The following is a 13668-nucleotide window of genomic DNA, read 5'->3' as shown; positions in this document are numbered from 1 at the left end:
GCCATTGATTTGTTTTTAGCCAATGACAACGCATCATTTTATGAATATTCAGTCAACGTTGCATCAATAACCACGCCCCTTTTCAGCAGGAGAAAGGAAGCTGCTTTTTCGACCTGGCTGAAAATCTTCCCCTAGAAAGGTACATTTCGAAAGCATTCCCCTTGACTGTTGTTTTTTATTACATGTTTTTAATGGCTACTGAGATACTTAAACCCATGGAACGCAAATGCATTATGTAATTACTTGCTGCAATCTAACGTTATAGCTATTCACCTAGCTAGATAACGTTAGCTAGCAAGCCTGTTTCACACCGAAGCAAACCAGTCAGCAAACAGCTAGCGTTCTTGCTAAGTAGAGATTAACTAGCTATGAAATGCGCAGTGATCACCGAAGTCGTTGCAATTACAAGTTAGGTCACCCGCTAACTAGCTTTGTTTCTGTTAATTGGACTTTGTCTGAAGCGAGATGTCATCTCTTCGACCTTTGGTTCGGTAACTAGTTAGCTTAGCTACCTAGCCAACGTTAGTACAGTCGTTTAACGATAGGCTACGACCGGATGAGGTACTGACGTAATGTGCAAAGTTGCCCGCTAAGCCGATGTGGAGAACAGGCACGGTTGTGACACATGTTTGAAACCAGCTGGGCTTGTTCGATTACTAGCTAGCTAGGTAACCTAACGTCTGGGTCGTTAAGCCATATATTTGCAAACGTCAGTGATCCACTGACAACATCATGACAGCCTGGTCCAAATCTGTACGAGTTAAACAACACCTCAAATCATTGTCATGCCAAACCCAATTGGCCATACAGAACATTCAACATGACTTGCATAGCACACAATGTATTCTGGACCAGGCTAGACTGACCGTGTTGTTGATGAATGTCATACATGAGGAACATAACACCATTACTTTCTCTTCCTAGCTCTCAGGGGCCCAGCCCACCAGGAAAGCTGTATAAGCACAGGGTCGACGGGACGGACGGAAGCGGTGCGCCGTCGTACGGGGAGGTCCGTAGTGACAGCGCGATGAGCTACAAACCCATCGCCCCTGCTCCGTCCGGCTCCAACCACACCCCGCCAGGTTTCTGCCAACTGTCAATTGGTTCTTTAGTATCCACTATTATTGCTATCAAGGATGTATAGAAATTTAATTTCTATTTCTATAGATGCACCCTACCCTCTCCACTACCCATTGTTGGTTTGGTTTTCACCCATCTTACTGAACTCAACCCTACCACAGTGCAGTGGATTCCATTCAATAGATAAGACTAGCGGCCCTATTCCTGTGACCTGCCCAGAGACCTGCCCAGGGAACACACTACACATCAGCAACCAACCTGAGTGTCATATACTACCAACCATAATGTAACAATCCCTCTCACCTGAGAATTATTTATTTAAATGTACTTTTACCTTTATTTAACTAGGCAAGTCAGTTAAGAACAAAATCTTATTTTCAATGATGGCCTAGGAACAGTGGGTTAACTGCCTTGTTCAGTGGCAGAACGACAGATTTTTACCTTGTCAGCTCAGGGATTCGATCTTGCAACCTTTTGGTTACAAGTCCAACGCTCTAACCACTAGGCTACCTGCCGCCCCAGAATGAATGCGCAACCGATGCCACGCAGCATTTATGCCCCTGCCTTCCATTTTAAAGATGATAACTAGTCATAGGGCGCTTCAGTGCGTCTGAATTCTGTCTTTCCTCTGCCTAGGCTCCAGTGTTCCCTCCCCCTCACTCCCCTCCAACTTCAGACCAGCGTTCAGTGATTTCGGCCCGCCATCGATGGGCTTCGTTCAGGTAGGACAGAACAGCCTGACCATCTCAAACTGCTTTAACTAATGCCTATGATACTTTAGAGTCATGTTAAATATGTTATGTTATTCAGGGTATTTTATCAAACTTTATTGGTCACATACGCATGGTTAGCAGATGCTAATGCGAGTGTAGCGAAATGCTTGTGCTTCTAGTTCTGACAATGCAGTAATATCTAATAAATTCACAACAACGTTATACACAAATGTAAGGGATGAATAAGGATATGTTCATATAAATATATGGATAAGCGATGGCTGTGCGGCATAGGCAAGATGCAGTAGATGGTATAGAGCAGTATATACATATGAGATGAGTAATATATGATATGTAAACATTAGTGGTGTTATTTAAAGTGACTAGTGATACCTCTGAGTCCATTTACTAAAGTGGCCAGAGAGAGAGGCTGCTGACAACATACAGACTCATATGTTAGTGATGGCTGTTAGCTGTTTTTGTCCCTCAGTCCCAGCTTTGATGCACCTTTACTGACATTGCGTTCTGGATGATAGCAGTGTGAACAGGCAGTACCTCAGGTGGTTGTTGTCGATTTATCTTTTTGGCCTGTGACATCGGATGCTGTAGGTGTCCTGGAGGGCGGGTAGTTTGCCCCCGGTGGTGCGTTGTGCAGACCTCACTATCTTCTAGAGAGCCTTGCGGTTGAGGGCAGTGCAATTGCCGTACCAGGCGGTGATACAGCCCGACAGTATGCTCTCGATTGTGCATCTGTAAAAGTTTGAGGGTTTTAGGTGACAAGCCAAATTTCTTCAGCCTCCTGAGGATGAAGAGGTGCTGTTGCGCCTTCACCACGCTGTCTGTGTGTGTTTCCTACCTTCACCACCTGGGGGGCGGCCTGTCGGAAAGTCCAGGACCCAGTTGCACAGGGCGGGGTCGAGACCCAGGGTCTCGAGCTTAATGACGAGTTTGGAGGGTACTATGTTGTTAAATGCTGAGCTGTAGTCAATGAACAGCATTCTTCCATAGATATTCCTCTTGTCCAGGTGGGATAGGGCAGTGTGCCGTGTGATGGCGATTGCATCATCAGTGGATCTATTGGGGCCGTAAGCAAATTGGAGTGGGTCTAGGGTGTCCGGTAGGGTGGAGGTGATGTGCTCCTTGACTAGTCTCTCAAAGCACTTCGTGATGACAGAAGTGATGCAATGGGGCGATTGTCGTTTAGTTACCTTAGCTTTCTTGGGAACAGCAACAATGGTGGCCATCTTGAAGCATGTGGTCACAGCAGACTGGGATAGGGATTGATTGAATATGTCAGTTAAAAACCAGCTGGTCTGCGCATGCTCTCTCTGTTAACCCGTTTAAATGTTTTACTCACGTTGGCCACGGAGGAGGAGAACCCACAGGATTTGGTAGCGGGCTGTGTCAGAGGCACTGTATTGTTCTCAAAGCAAGCAAAGAAGTTGTTTAATTTGTCTGGGAGCAAGATGTTGATGTCCCCAACTGGGCTGGTTTTCTTTTTGTAATCCGTGACCCTGCCACATACGTCTCGTGTTTGAGCCGTTGAATTGCGACTACTTTGTGTCTATACTGATGCTTTGCTTGTTTGATTGCCTTGCGGAGGGAATAGCTGCACTGTTTGTGTTCGGTCATGTTTCCAGTCGCCTTGCCATGATTAAAAGCGGTGGTTAACGCTTTCAGTTTTGCGCAGATGCTGCCATCAATCCACAGTTTCTGGTGAGGAAATGTTTTAAGTCACAGTGGGTACGACATCTCAAATGCACTTGCTAATAAACTCGCTCACAGAGTCGGCGTATACATCAGTGTTGTTGTCTGAGGCTATCCGGAACATATCCCAGTCCACGTGATCGAAGCAATCCTGAAGCGCCGAGTCCGATTGATCAGACACGCATTGTATTGACCGGAACACGGGCGTTTCCTGTTTTAGTTTCTGTGTATAGGCTGGGAGCAACAAAATGGAGTCATGGACAGATTTTCCAAAGGCAGGGCGGGATGCTTTGTATGCATCACGTAAAGTTAGTAGCAATGATCCAGAATGCTAGCAGCCCGTGTCGCGCATTCGATATGCTGATAGAATTTAGAAAGTCTCGTTCTCAGGTTAGCTTTGTTAAAATCCCCAGCTCCAATAAATGCAGCCTCTGGATGTATGGTTTCCAGTTTACATAGAGTCCAGTGAAGTTCTTTCAGGGCCGACAAGGTATCTGCTTGGGGGATATACACGGCTGTGACTCTAATCAATAGGGTCCAGGTACTGGTCGATTGAATTAAAATAGATTTGTTGGCGAGTGTTGATTTGTATAACTGTCACTTTGTCATGGCAATTATCCCCCTGTATCTCTACTCTTCTGTACGATATAAAGGGACTGTATCTTGGTCAGGATCAATTGGGATTTCTAGTTGTTTTTGCTCCAACATATGACCTTTGTCTCGTATCCCCCCTCTCTCACACACACACGCAGCCAGTGAAAGTGTCTCAGGGCTCAACCTACAGCGAGCTGCTGTCAGTTATCGAGGAGATGAGTCGCGAGATCCGCCCCACCTACGCCGGGAGCAAGAGTGCCATGGAGAGGCTAAAGAGAGGTACTGCAGCCCGATCAGCTAAAAGCCACAAATATCCACAAAGCTTGGAACAAAGGTTGTGGTTGTATTGACAGGGTGTTTATCAGTACTCCAGAGAGCTTACTTTCCTTTTCCTGAACCACGCTGCACATACCCAGCAAGCAGACAGTAAGCACTTGAATATTATATGCATAAACACAGCAACAAGAAATGAACATAAGGCAGTGGATGAAAGCAATGATCAACATTGCATGGCAGCAGCAAAAATAGATCATAATAAAAGCCAAACTGTATATGTTAAGGCTTTCGGGCATTCAATAAAACCATCACCGAGCTCAGTCATCCAGTCAATCAATCATCAAAAAGTTTAAATCCACCAAGTTCAATTAGCAAAATAGCCAGTCCAATCAGACATTGTCCGTTTAAATCCAAAGATGCCTAAATTAAGCTCAGTTCAAATAATATTATGCTATGCACAAAATGAGAAATGGGCAATTTGATGACTCCGATTTCACTTTAAAAAGGATACCAAAATTGTTAAACTTTGAAATCAGTGGTCTTTGTTTGGCATACATTTTTAAAGTGAAAAATCGGAGTCTTGTCATAATTACGTTACTGTGGAATTGCCCAAATGCAGGACACACAAAACTAGTACTTGGTGATTAAATGTAGTCCTAATTTTTCAGTATGTGAGGCTAGTAATCCCAAGGAAAATGTTTCTCTCGTGAATAATTACTGCCGTAAATACTTTTCAATGAACCAAACAAACATTTCACCCATGCTTCTCACACCACGGCCATTTGGCTCTCGACTCACATGGTTATCTGGGATCCTTGGGATGTCCCTAACCTTAACACATTTCAACTTCGATGGGGTGACAGAGTTCGAGTCCCAAGGATCCCATCCCATAGGCCTACTTACCCCATATGAGTTTACTTGGAAATACATGGATTTCAATTCACATTAAGGTTCAATGAGGAGACTGTATTTTTCTCCACACATGAAGTAAAAGTTCTAAATCCCAACTTGTGATGTTGTTCATCTGTCTTCTAGGTATCATTCACGCGAGGGCGCTGGTCAGGGAGTGTCTGGCGGAGACAGAGAGGAGCGCTCGCACATAACCCTTTGCAGAATCCCTCCACCCCCCTCCCTTGTCTTTGTATAGGCCTATGTGTCCTGTCTTTGTTATCCTGACTTTTTGTCTCTATTGCTCCACTGAACCTGTAACCTTTTTCCCCATATAGTTTCTCACACCGCCTATGGGGTGTGTTCAGAATGTGTAACACATTTTGCAGTTGTAGGACAGTTCGCTCTCAGAACATTCTGTAGCTTATTTCAGTTTCATAGGCATCACGAGGGGCTGGTAGATATTTTCTCATTTTGGTTGTCCTGTTCAGTGGGGGTGAGGTGATAGTGCTGTAAAATATTTGATAGATTTTTGAAAACTATGCCACAATGAAATGAGGTTGATACTCTGACTTTCTCTCTTAGCTGCTATACTGACACCACTCTACATCGAAAGGGTTAATTCCACATTGTTTTACAGTAAGCAACACTTAAGCCTTGTTCGCCCTGCAGGCCTTAATGCTCAAATCAGCTTTGTTTTTCCAATCCGTTTTGGGTTAATTCACTTTCCAAACGGCAAGTGACCAAATTTGGATTTGTGTGTGTTCAGACGGCAGTCATTTGTTGACATGGGTATGCTACTTGTCATAGTAATGACGAATGTGTGCGTTCCTTCTTCCTATCACTCAGAAGTTATGTAGCAAGCTAAGGTGACAATTGCCTGCAATGGATGTTCCCCAGTTTGCTTTGAATGTTTGAAATCGGTGAAAAAAAATCACACTTTTAAAGCCGCCAAAGGATAAGGCAATCCAATTTTCAAAACAAGTGTTTGGCTACTAGCCACGGCAGTCAACTAACGAGGTAGCTGTTTATCCTTCTAGCACATTCACTCATTTGTTTGTAAACAACAAGCTAGTTAGTTACCACATATTCTTGCCACACCACAGTGGTTTGAAGTCATCCTATTCCATGTGTTTTTTTGGCTGTTCAGACTGCAGGAAAAATAACATTTGAATCAGATATGCAAAAAAAATGTATTTGATGTGAACAAGGCTTAACAGCATCTTGAAAATATCCCATTCTGTTCCACATGCTTCCACCCTACACACATTTTCTGCTGTCATGGCACCCTCTATCTGCCACATACAGTCAAGCTTTCCTTGCCCTTCATCCTCCACCCAATTAACTATTACCTCCTCCCTACACACCTGAAATCAGTTTTGTTAGTATGGCAATTTTGTAAACCCAATTTTTGCAGTTCTGTACTTGAATTGAATGAAATTAAAAGTTAGAAAAGTTTTCCAATTAAAAAAAGTGTTTTTCATTTGTATCTAGTGCACAGGAGGTTGGTGGCACCTTAATTGGGGAGGTATAGGGATAGTATCAAACATGATTATGGGATAGTATCAAACATGATTTCCATGCATTTAGTTTTTTCTGTTCCAGCCATTTATCAGCTGTCCTCCCCTCAGCCTTCTGTGATGTAGTGCCTATAGAAAGTCTACACACCCTTGAACTTTTTACATTTGGTTGTCAGTGCCTCAGTTTTTCAATTAAATAAGGATTTCCCCCCCCCACTTATCTACACAACATACTCCACATTTAAGGAACATTTTTGTGTGAAGAAAAATGTCTCCACCCAAGTTAATACTTGGTGAAGCATATTTGGCAGCAGTTAAAGCTGTGAGTCTGTTGGTATAGGTCTCTACCAACTTTGCACACCTAGGTTTGACAATTCTTAACAACTGTTCAAGTTCATGGACAGAAATCTTCAAGTTATGCCACAAATTTTAGATTGGATTTAGGTCGGGGCTCTGACTGGGCCAGTTGAGGACTTTACCTTGTTATTCCTTAGCCACTCCACAGTAGCTTTGGCTATGGGCTTCAGGTCGTTGTCATGCTGAAAGGTGAACTTCCGTCTCAGTTTCAGCTGGTTTTCCTCAAGGACTTTTCTGTACATAGTTTCCCTTCATTTTCTATTCTATCCTGATAAGTCCCTGGCGATGAGAAATATCCCCACCTGATGCTGCGCAAAATGTAACACTTGGCATTTCGGCCAAAAAGTAGAATTTTGTTTAGTCAGACCACAAAACCTTTTGCTACAGAATCTCCTGAGTGTTTTTTCCATACTTAAACCGATTCATGGTGGGCTTCCTTGCCACCCTACATCACATATTTGTGTTAGGCTTGAGTAAATCACAAGCACACTGACCAGTCTTGGCCGTAAGTCGTCTGCTCTTTCAAAGTTGCCATCAGACTCTTGGTAGCCCCTGCTCAGTCATCCAGATTGGAGGGCGGTTTAGGTGGTGCTATACACCTTTCACTTTGTCTTGACCGTGCTCCAAGGCATATTCAAGGCCTTTGAAATCTTTATACTCTTCCTCTAATCTGTCCCGGGGTTCTTTTGAAAGGTCATGGTTGTGCGTTTGCTTTGCAATTCACTACACAGCAGAGGGAACCTACAGGAACTGCTAAATGTATCCTGAAATCCTGTGAATCACTACAATTTAACACAGGTGGAGGCCAATTAACTTGGTGTGTCTTAAGGTGATTAGTTACACTGAAGCTAATTTAGGATTGCTATCCAACCAAGCTATTGTTTAGAAAAAAAACAAAACATACTTTTTCACTTGGAAGTTGTGGGGTAGAATGCAAAGACAGATCATTGTTAATGCATTTACATTCCAGGCTATAAGGCAACAAAAGGTGATCATTTTAAAAGGGAGTGTGGACTTTCTATAAGCACAATGAGGCCTAAGTAAGTGTGGGTGGGTGAGTGTGCTCATAAGCAAACATTGGGTATCATTACGAAAACACACCAGTAAGAGTTACACCTCTTTATTTGGCTTCTCAGTCATAACATGGCAGCAAAAAGCATTCGCTGTCCTGTCGTAGACATTTTATAGAAAGCATAATAAGTAGCCTGGTTAAACCAGGTTGAACACTGCTTACCAATTAAATCAATCTTGAGTGTAGTGTTTACTCTGCTTTTTAATCAGGCCAGATAACACCCATTTCATACAACTGACACTTGAGTCAAGTCATGGTGACCCTTTAGATAAAATTCACAATATACAAGGGACAAATGAGCTGTCAGTCATTTGATGTGCAAACCTATGAAAATGAACTCTACAAAAAAAAAAAAGGCTATCTTGACCTTTTACTTGATGCTTGCCAGTGAGTCATCACCCCAGTTCCTGTACCATCTCCAGCCCTTCAGTGACTACTCCTTCCAGGCCTCCAATAGACTAAAGCCTTCACCATATTGCCTTCCCATATCCAGTCCTTTCAGTTTGTTGAACACAGACCGGGAAGGAGCTAGGGGCCAAAATGATGGTCACTATCCTAAACTACACTCACAGAAGCCAATGACTTGGCAAATCATTAGCTCTGTTCGACTGACCAAAAGGCAAGTGGGGTGGTGTTTGAGTTGAGGGCAAGAGTGTCCATTACAAATGTTCTAGCTTAAAATATACAGGACCACAAAGACAAATTAGCAAATGAAATGTAATACAGTAATAATAACATAGGTACAAGTGAAGATAAGAGTAATTCACTTGAATAGTCATATTGGACATTAATAGGGTTAAATAAGGGGTGAACAAGAGGGAAATGGTGGAGACTGCTCTAGTGTCCATAAATATATATCTGGTGATTGTCTCCGAAGTTGATGTCCCAGTCATACGGCCAGAAGTGGAGGATCTCCTGCGTATTCCTGTACTTTTGCAGCATGTGTGTGTGATGTAACTGGCTGTTTGCGGTAGGGGAAAGCTGAACTTTGAAGGTCTGTTGAGGGTAGATGTGTGTGGGTGTGCAATGTCGTTCTATAAAATATAAAAGTGAATCTAGAAAGAGAATGTGCCATGTGCACCGCAAAAGTGATGTTTCATGGGGAAAGTGAATATGGCTTTGGTGTGTGGATAAAACTAAACGTGTCAATGTGTCCACAACTGTTCTTCCTATTCTTTATAACAAGAATAATGGTCTTCTTAATTCAGCCCTAAAAGGAGTGCATAACAGTTTTAGACATTCAAAAAGAACATTACCTAAATTAGTAAATCAACACTAAGGGGTAATACTGCCAATTTAAAAAGACAATTAGTGTAAAGACACATGATCATTAATTTCACTAGTAAAATAAAGTAAACATTTTCTTCACACCAGGTAATTTGATCCTAGATTTGGGGAAAACACACATAGCATTCATATATGAGTGCTGATAGATTCATTTGGCCTTTTTTATTTTAGGGGGGGCCTGATCCTAGATAAGCACTGCTACTCTAAGATGCTGTTTTAATATGGGCCCAGATTTGAAGAAACTTCTAGAAGGTACTCGGCTACTTACCGTTGTAGCGGTGGCCAGGGCGTTGCTGTCGTAGCTGAACAGACTCTTGTAGCGGCCCTTCTCCTCCTTCTCCTTGGAGCGGATCCTCTCCTCCATGGCCCTCAGCTCCTTAGCCACCGAGAGCCCCAGCGACGGGTCCAGCTCCACCACCGTGGCAAAATCCGCCCGCGCCTCCGTCTCGTTCCACACTGCCGCGTGGGCCTTGGCCCGCTTGAAGTAGGCCTTTATGTTGTCTGCGGGGGTGAGAGGTAAGAGTGTGTCAATGGGAAAGACGCTGGTGTGAGCAGCTGGTAGTAAGCAATAAAAATTCAAAAGGACTTGTCATTCACTTGCAACAGGCCTGCTGTAGACAAAACAGAACAGCAAAAGTAACAAATGTTTTTTTTTTAAAGGGATTGTCTTAAGTAATGACAAATTACACATTTGCTTTCAGAGCATAGCCTATTATGTGAATTCAGCATATTCGCTTGATCCTAGGGCAGGGCTACACCTGAATGTATTCAGAAGTTTGTGAATCACCCTCGTATTTGGAGATGATGGAGGAGCAGTGGTCCAGCACCTCGTAGTACTGACCCTGGACCAGCTGACACTGGCAGTAGTTCAGCATCAGGGGCGTGATCATGAGGTCCAGCTTGATCCAGCCCTCATCGCCCGGACGCTCCTGATTGGAGGAGGGGCCAAGGATGGGGAGGAGTTAGAAGACTAGCCACTTATTTAGTAGGGTTAAGACGTTCTATAGACAGGGAATGCATAGATCTCATTTGACGCTCAGAATGGCTAGTTAACTAAATGAAAAGTATTTGTCCGCAGTGCTCTAAATGTTACCCTATTAAATGCCAAAAAAAGGAAGTCACCAGGACTAGGTTTGAAGTAATAAATCTTTACCTTCATCTGCAGATTCTTTAGACAGGCGATGGCATTGTGGTACTTCTCGGCCGCCTCCTTCACGTTGCCCTTCTTGTACAGGGCGTTACCTTCCACGTGGATCTGAGGCACCACCTCCAGCTTCTCCTCGTCCGTCATCGCCCAGATGTCCAGTCTGAACGAGCCGGGTGTCAAAACCTAGTAGAGGCGTCAATCATATTATTCAATCAAAATGAATTTACGCAGTGAAATTAGTGGCGTGAGTGCTGCTTGGGTGATAAAAGGGTTACAAAACATTTTGATGTAGTGCTTTTAACAGAACCAGTTGTCACAAAGTGCTTTTGCTGTAACCAGGCCTAGACCCCCAAAGAGCAAGCAGTGGCAAAGGGAAAAACTCTTGAGGACATACACTTTGAAAGGAAGGGTGCCATCCTCCTCTTGATGTCGTGGTAGAAGTTCAGAGTTCATATAACCTTCTAGGCGAGACAGATGTCGATTTTATTTAGAGCAAAGCACCATGAAACTTGAGGAGCCAGACTCCGCACAGCGTGCTTGAACCCCTAATGGAGAATAAATAAGCCCCCCCCTCACCTCCATGAGCTCCAGGGTGAAGACCAGGGGCTGAGGGTTGGCTTGGAGCTGGTCCAGGTCACAGTGGCCCAGGGAGTGGTGTGAGTGGATTTGAGCGATGCCACAGCAGTGTCTCTGGCCCTCCAGGGGGTCCTTCCCTGCACTGATGTTCCTCAGGGACTGGGACACCAGCGGGTACAGGGCTGTGTGCTGTAGGGAGAGAGGGAGAAGGAAAGAGGATGGTTACATTATTCACTGGGACAAATTGAGGGACTGGTGGATTTTAAAGTACAATTAATACAATTCTCTGAAGGGAAACAACTAACAAAACGTATTGACAAACCCCGTCAAATTCCATAACAATCTATGTTTTTGCCACCAATTGTATGTCTGTGGGTGTGTGCACAAAACTAACGGTCTCTAATCCATCCACATCAACCATGTTAAGTTGGGCGACCCGCCTTGACGTCACATGTGAAATCTGCCACTTCTCCCTCCCTCATGGTGGCAATGACTCGCTCCCACACGGCCAGCTTGAACTTCTTTCCCAAGATGAGTTCCATGGGCTTGCTCCGGCCCCCCATGGTCCTGGAGTCATCCAGCACCGTGCCATCACACAGGCTGGAGCGGTAGTGGAATATCACCTGTTGGAAAATGGGGGGGGGGTAGAATGGAGTAATGGTATTACACAAGTGAATAAATCATGTAATACACTGAACAAAAATATAAACGCAACATGTAAAGTGTTGGTCCCATGTTTCATGAGCTGAAATAAAAAGATTGCAGAAATGTTCCATACGCACAAGGTCTTGACCGGACTGCAGTTAAGCTTCGTAACAGACTTCAGTGGGAAAATGCTCACCTTAGAAGGCCACTGGTACGCTTGAGAAGTGTGCTCTTCCCGGATGAATCCCGGTTTCAACAGTACAGGGCAGATGGCAGAAAGCGTGTCTTACGTTGTGTGGGCGAGCAGTTTGCTGATGCCAACGTTATGAACAGAGTGGGCCATGGCAGCGGTGGGGTTATGGTATGGGGCAGGCATAAGCTACGGACATCAAATACAATTGCATTTTATCGATGGCAATTTGAACACACAGAGATACTGTGACAAGATTATGATGCCCATTGTTGTGCCATTCATCTGCCGCCATCACCTCATGTTTCAGCATGATAATGCACAGCCCCATGTCGCAAGGATCTGCAAACTATTCATAGAAGCTGAAAATGTCCCAGTTCTTCCATGGCCTGCATACTCAGACATTTCACTCATTGAGCATGTTTGGGATGCTCTGGATCGACGTGTATGATAGTGTGTTCCGGTTCCCGCCAATAACCAGCAATTTCACACAGCCATTGAAGAGGAGTGGGACAATATTCCACAATCAACAGCCTGATCAATACTATGCGAAGGTGGCGTGTCGCACTGCATGAGGCAAATGGTGATCACACCAGATACGGAATGCTTTTCTGATCTACAACCCTACTTTTTTTTGGTTTAAGGCATCTGTGACCAACATCTGTATTCCCAGTCATTTTGAGATTCATACATTTGTCCCGAATGTATTTATTTAAATTGACTGGATTTCCTTATATGAACTGAAACTCAGTCAAATCATTAACATTTTTGCATGTTGCGTTTATATTTTTGTTCAGTGTACATGACATGCATTGTAATGATGAAACAGAGTCTGTTCTATTTAGTAACAGTAAAAGTTTCTACAAGTGTAGTTTCTACATAATCACTTCCCAGCAGGCTGAACATTATTATATACAAAAGTTGGACAATAAATGCTGATATCGTGAGCTTGTAAAAGGTTTAAAATTAATGTCTTCCACTTATTAAAAGACCCCATATCAAACGAAATTCGAGATTTTTTTATCAACAGGCAGAGGCACAAATTCACACTGATTATCCAACAATACGGTCAATCTTGCCGACTATCCAATTAAAACGTAGTAGTAATGTTTACAAGTTGACGGACTTCCCCACCGACCAATAAGAGAGACGAAAATCAATGAAGACTTGTCCATCCTGTAAAAGCACCGCCCTCTTACAGTACCACCAAAAAAAACTCCAATAATTACTTGTTGGCTGATAATTGTTATTTACAGAAATTCTGGTAGACCGAGTTATAGTTTAACTAAAATAAGGTAAAGTATATATCACCTCAGAACATGTCAAACCTCGATAATTTCGCTCCATGCTAATGTTAGCAGCTAGCTAGCGAATAATGCTAATCCGTTTAGCCAGCACTACACATACAAAACTACCCTTTGAACGTGGATTAAATTCACTATTTTATAACTCACCTTTGTCCCATCAGGAAACGTTGAAAGCTCGCCTTTGCCTGGACTGACCACTTTCTTCTGAATGCCTTCTACGAGTAGCTTGATAGCCAGTTCCTCCATCCTTGTTTCCCCCGAGTGTCAAGCCGACTGCCTATCTTCCGGAGAGCTCGCGAGAAATCGACA

The 13668-nt window shown here is 43.6% G+C and overlaps 2 protein-coding genes across 3 annotated transcripts; one reads left to right on the top strand and one right to left on the bottom strand.

Annotated features, from left to right (window-relative positions):
• cdk2ap2 (cyclin-dependent kinase 2 associated protein 2) lies at positions 1 to 6731 on the top strand. Its single transcript, XM_035743671.2, has 5 exons — positions 1 to 139; positions 925 to 1082; positions 1717 to 1802; positions 4253 to 4373; positions 5406 to 6731. Exons 2-5 carry the CDS (start codon positions 1028 to 1030, stop codon positions 5471 to 5473), a joined length of 330 nt encoding a protein of 109 aa, XP_035599564.1. The 5' UTR covers positions 1 to 139; positions 925 to 1027; the 3' UTR covers positions 5474 to 6731.
• A 1508-nt stretch (positions 6732 to 8239) lies between these two features.
• On the bottom strand, positions 8240 to 13668 carry LOC118362935 (AH receptor-interacting protein-like). Of its 2 annotated transcripts, none has more exons than XM_035743669.2 (7): positions 13507 to 13668; positions 11658 to 11840; positions 11218 to 11406; positions 10648 to 10824; positions 10282 to 10423; positions 9763 to 9995; positions 8240 to 9417 (listed from the first exon to the last, which is right to left on the bottom strand). In XM_035743669.2, the coding sequence occupies exons 1-7, from the start codon at positions 13603 to 13605 to the stop codon at positions 9412 to 9414; spliced, it is 1029 nt and encodes a 342-aa protein (XP_035599562.1). In that variant the 5' UTR covers positions 13606 to 13668; the 3' UTR covers positions 8240 to 9411. The 2 variants fall into 2 exon arrangements, with proteins under 2 accessions (XP_035599562.1, XP_035599563.1); XM_035743670.2 differs by having other exon boundaries at positions 10336 to 10423.

Source organism: Oncorhynchus keta, chromosome 29 (assembly GCF_023373465.1).
Source record: "Oncorhynchus keta strain PuntledgeMale-10-30-2019 chromosome 29, Oket_V2, whole genome shotgun sequence".
Taxonomy (NCBI): domain Eukaryota; kingdom Metazoa; phylum Chordata; class Actinopteri; order Salmoniformes; family Salmonidae; genus Oncorhynchus; species Oncorhynchus keta.
This window is presented reverse-complemented; position numbering and strand designations above follow the sequence as displayed.

Coding starts and splice junctions, on each gene's coding strand:
- LOC118362935 (XM_035743669.2), bottom strand. CDS start 13,605: ATGGAGGAACTGGCTATCAAGCTACTCGTAGAAGGCATTCAGAAGAAA. Junction 11,407..11,657: donor ATTTCACATGTGACGTCAAG/GCGGGTCGCCCA, acceptor CTCTCCCTACAG/CACACAGCCCTGTACCCGCT. Junction 10,424..10,647: donor TAAAGAATCTGCAGATGAAG/GTAAAGATTTAT, acceptor TCCTCCAATCAG/GAGCGTCCGGGCGATGAGGG.
- cdk2ap2 (XM_035743671.2), top strand. CDS start 1,028: ATGAGCTACAAACCCATCGCCCCTGCTCCGTCCGGCTCCAACCACACC. Junction 1,083..1,716: donor CTCCAACCACACCCCGCCAG/GTTTCTGCCAAC, acceptor TCCTCTGCCTAG/GCTCCAGTGTTCCCTCCCCC. Junction 4,374..5,405: donor CATGGAGAGGCTAAAGAGAG/GTACTGCAGCCC, acceptor TCTGTCTTCTAG/GTATCATTCACGCGAGGGCG.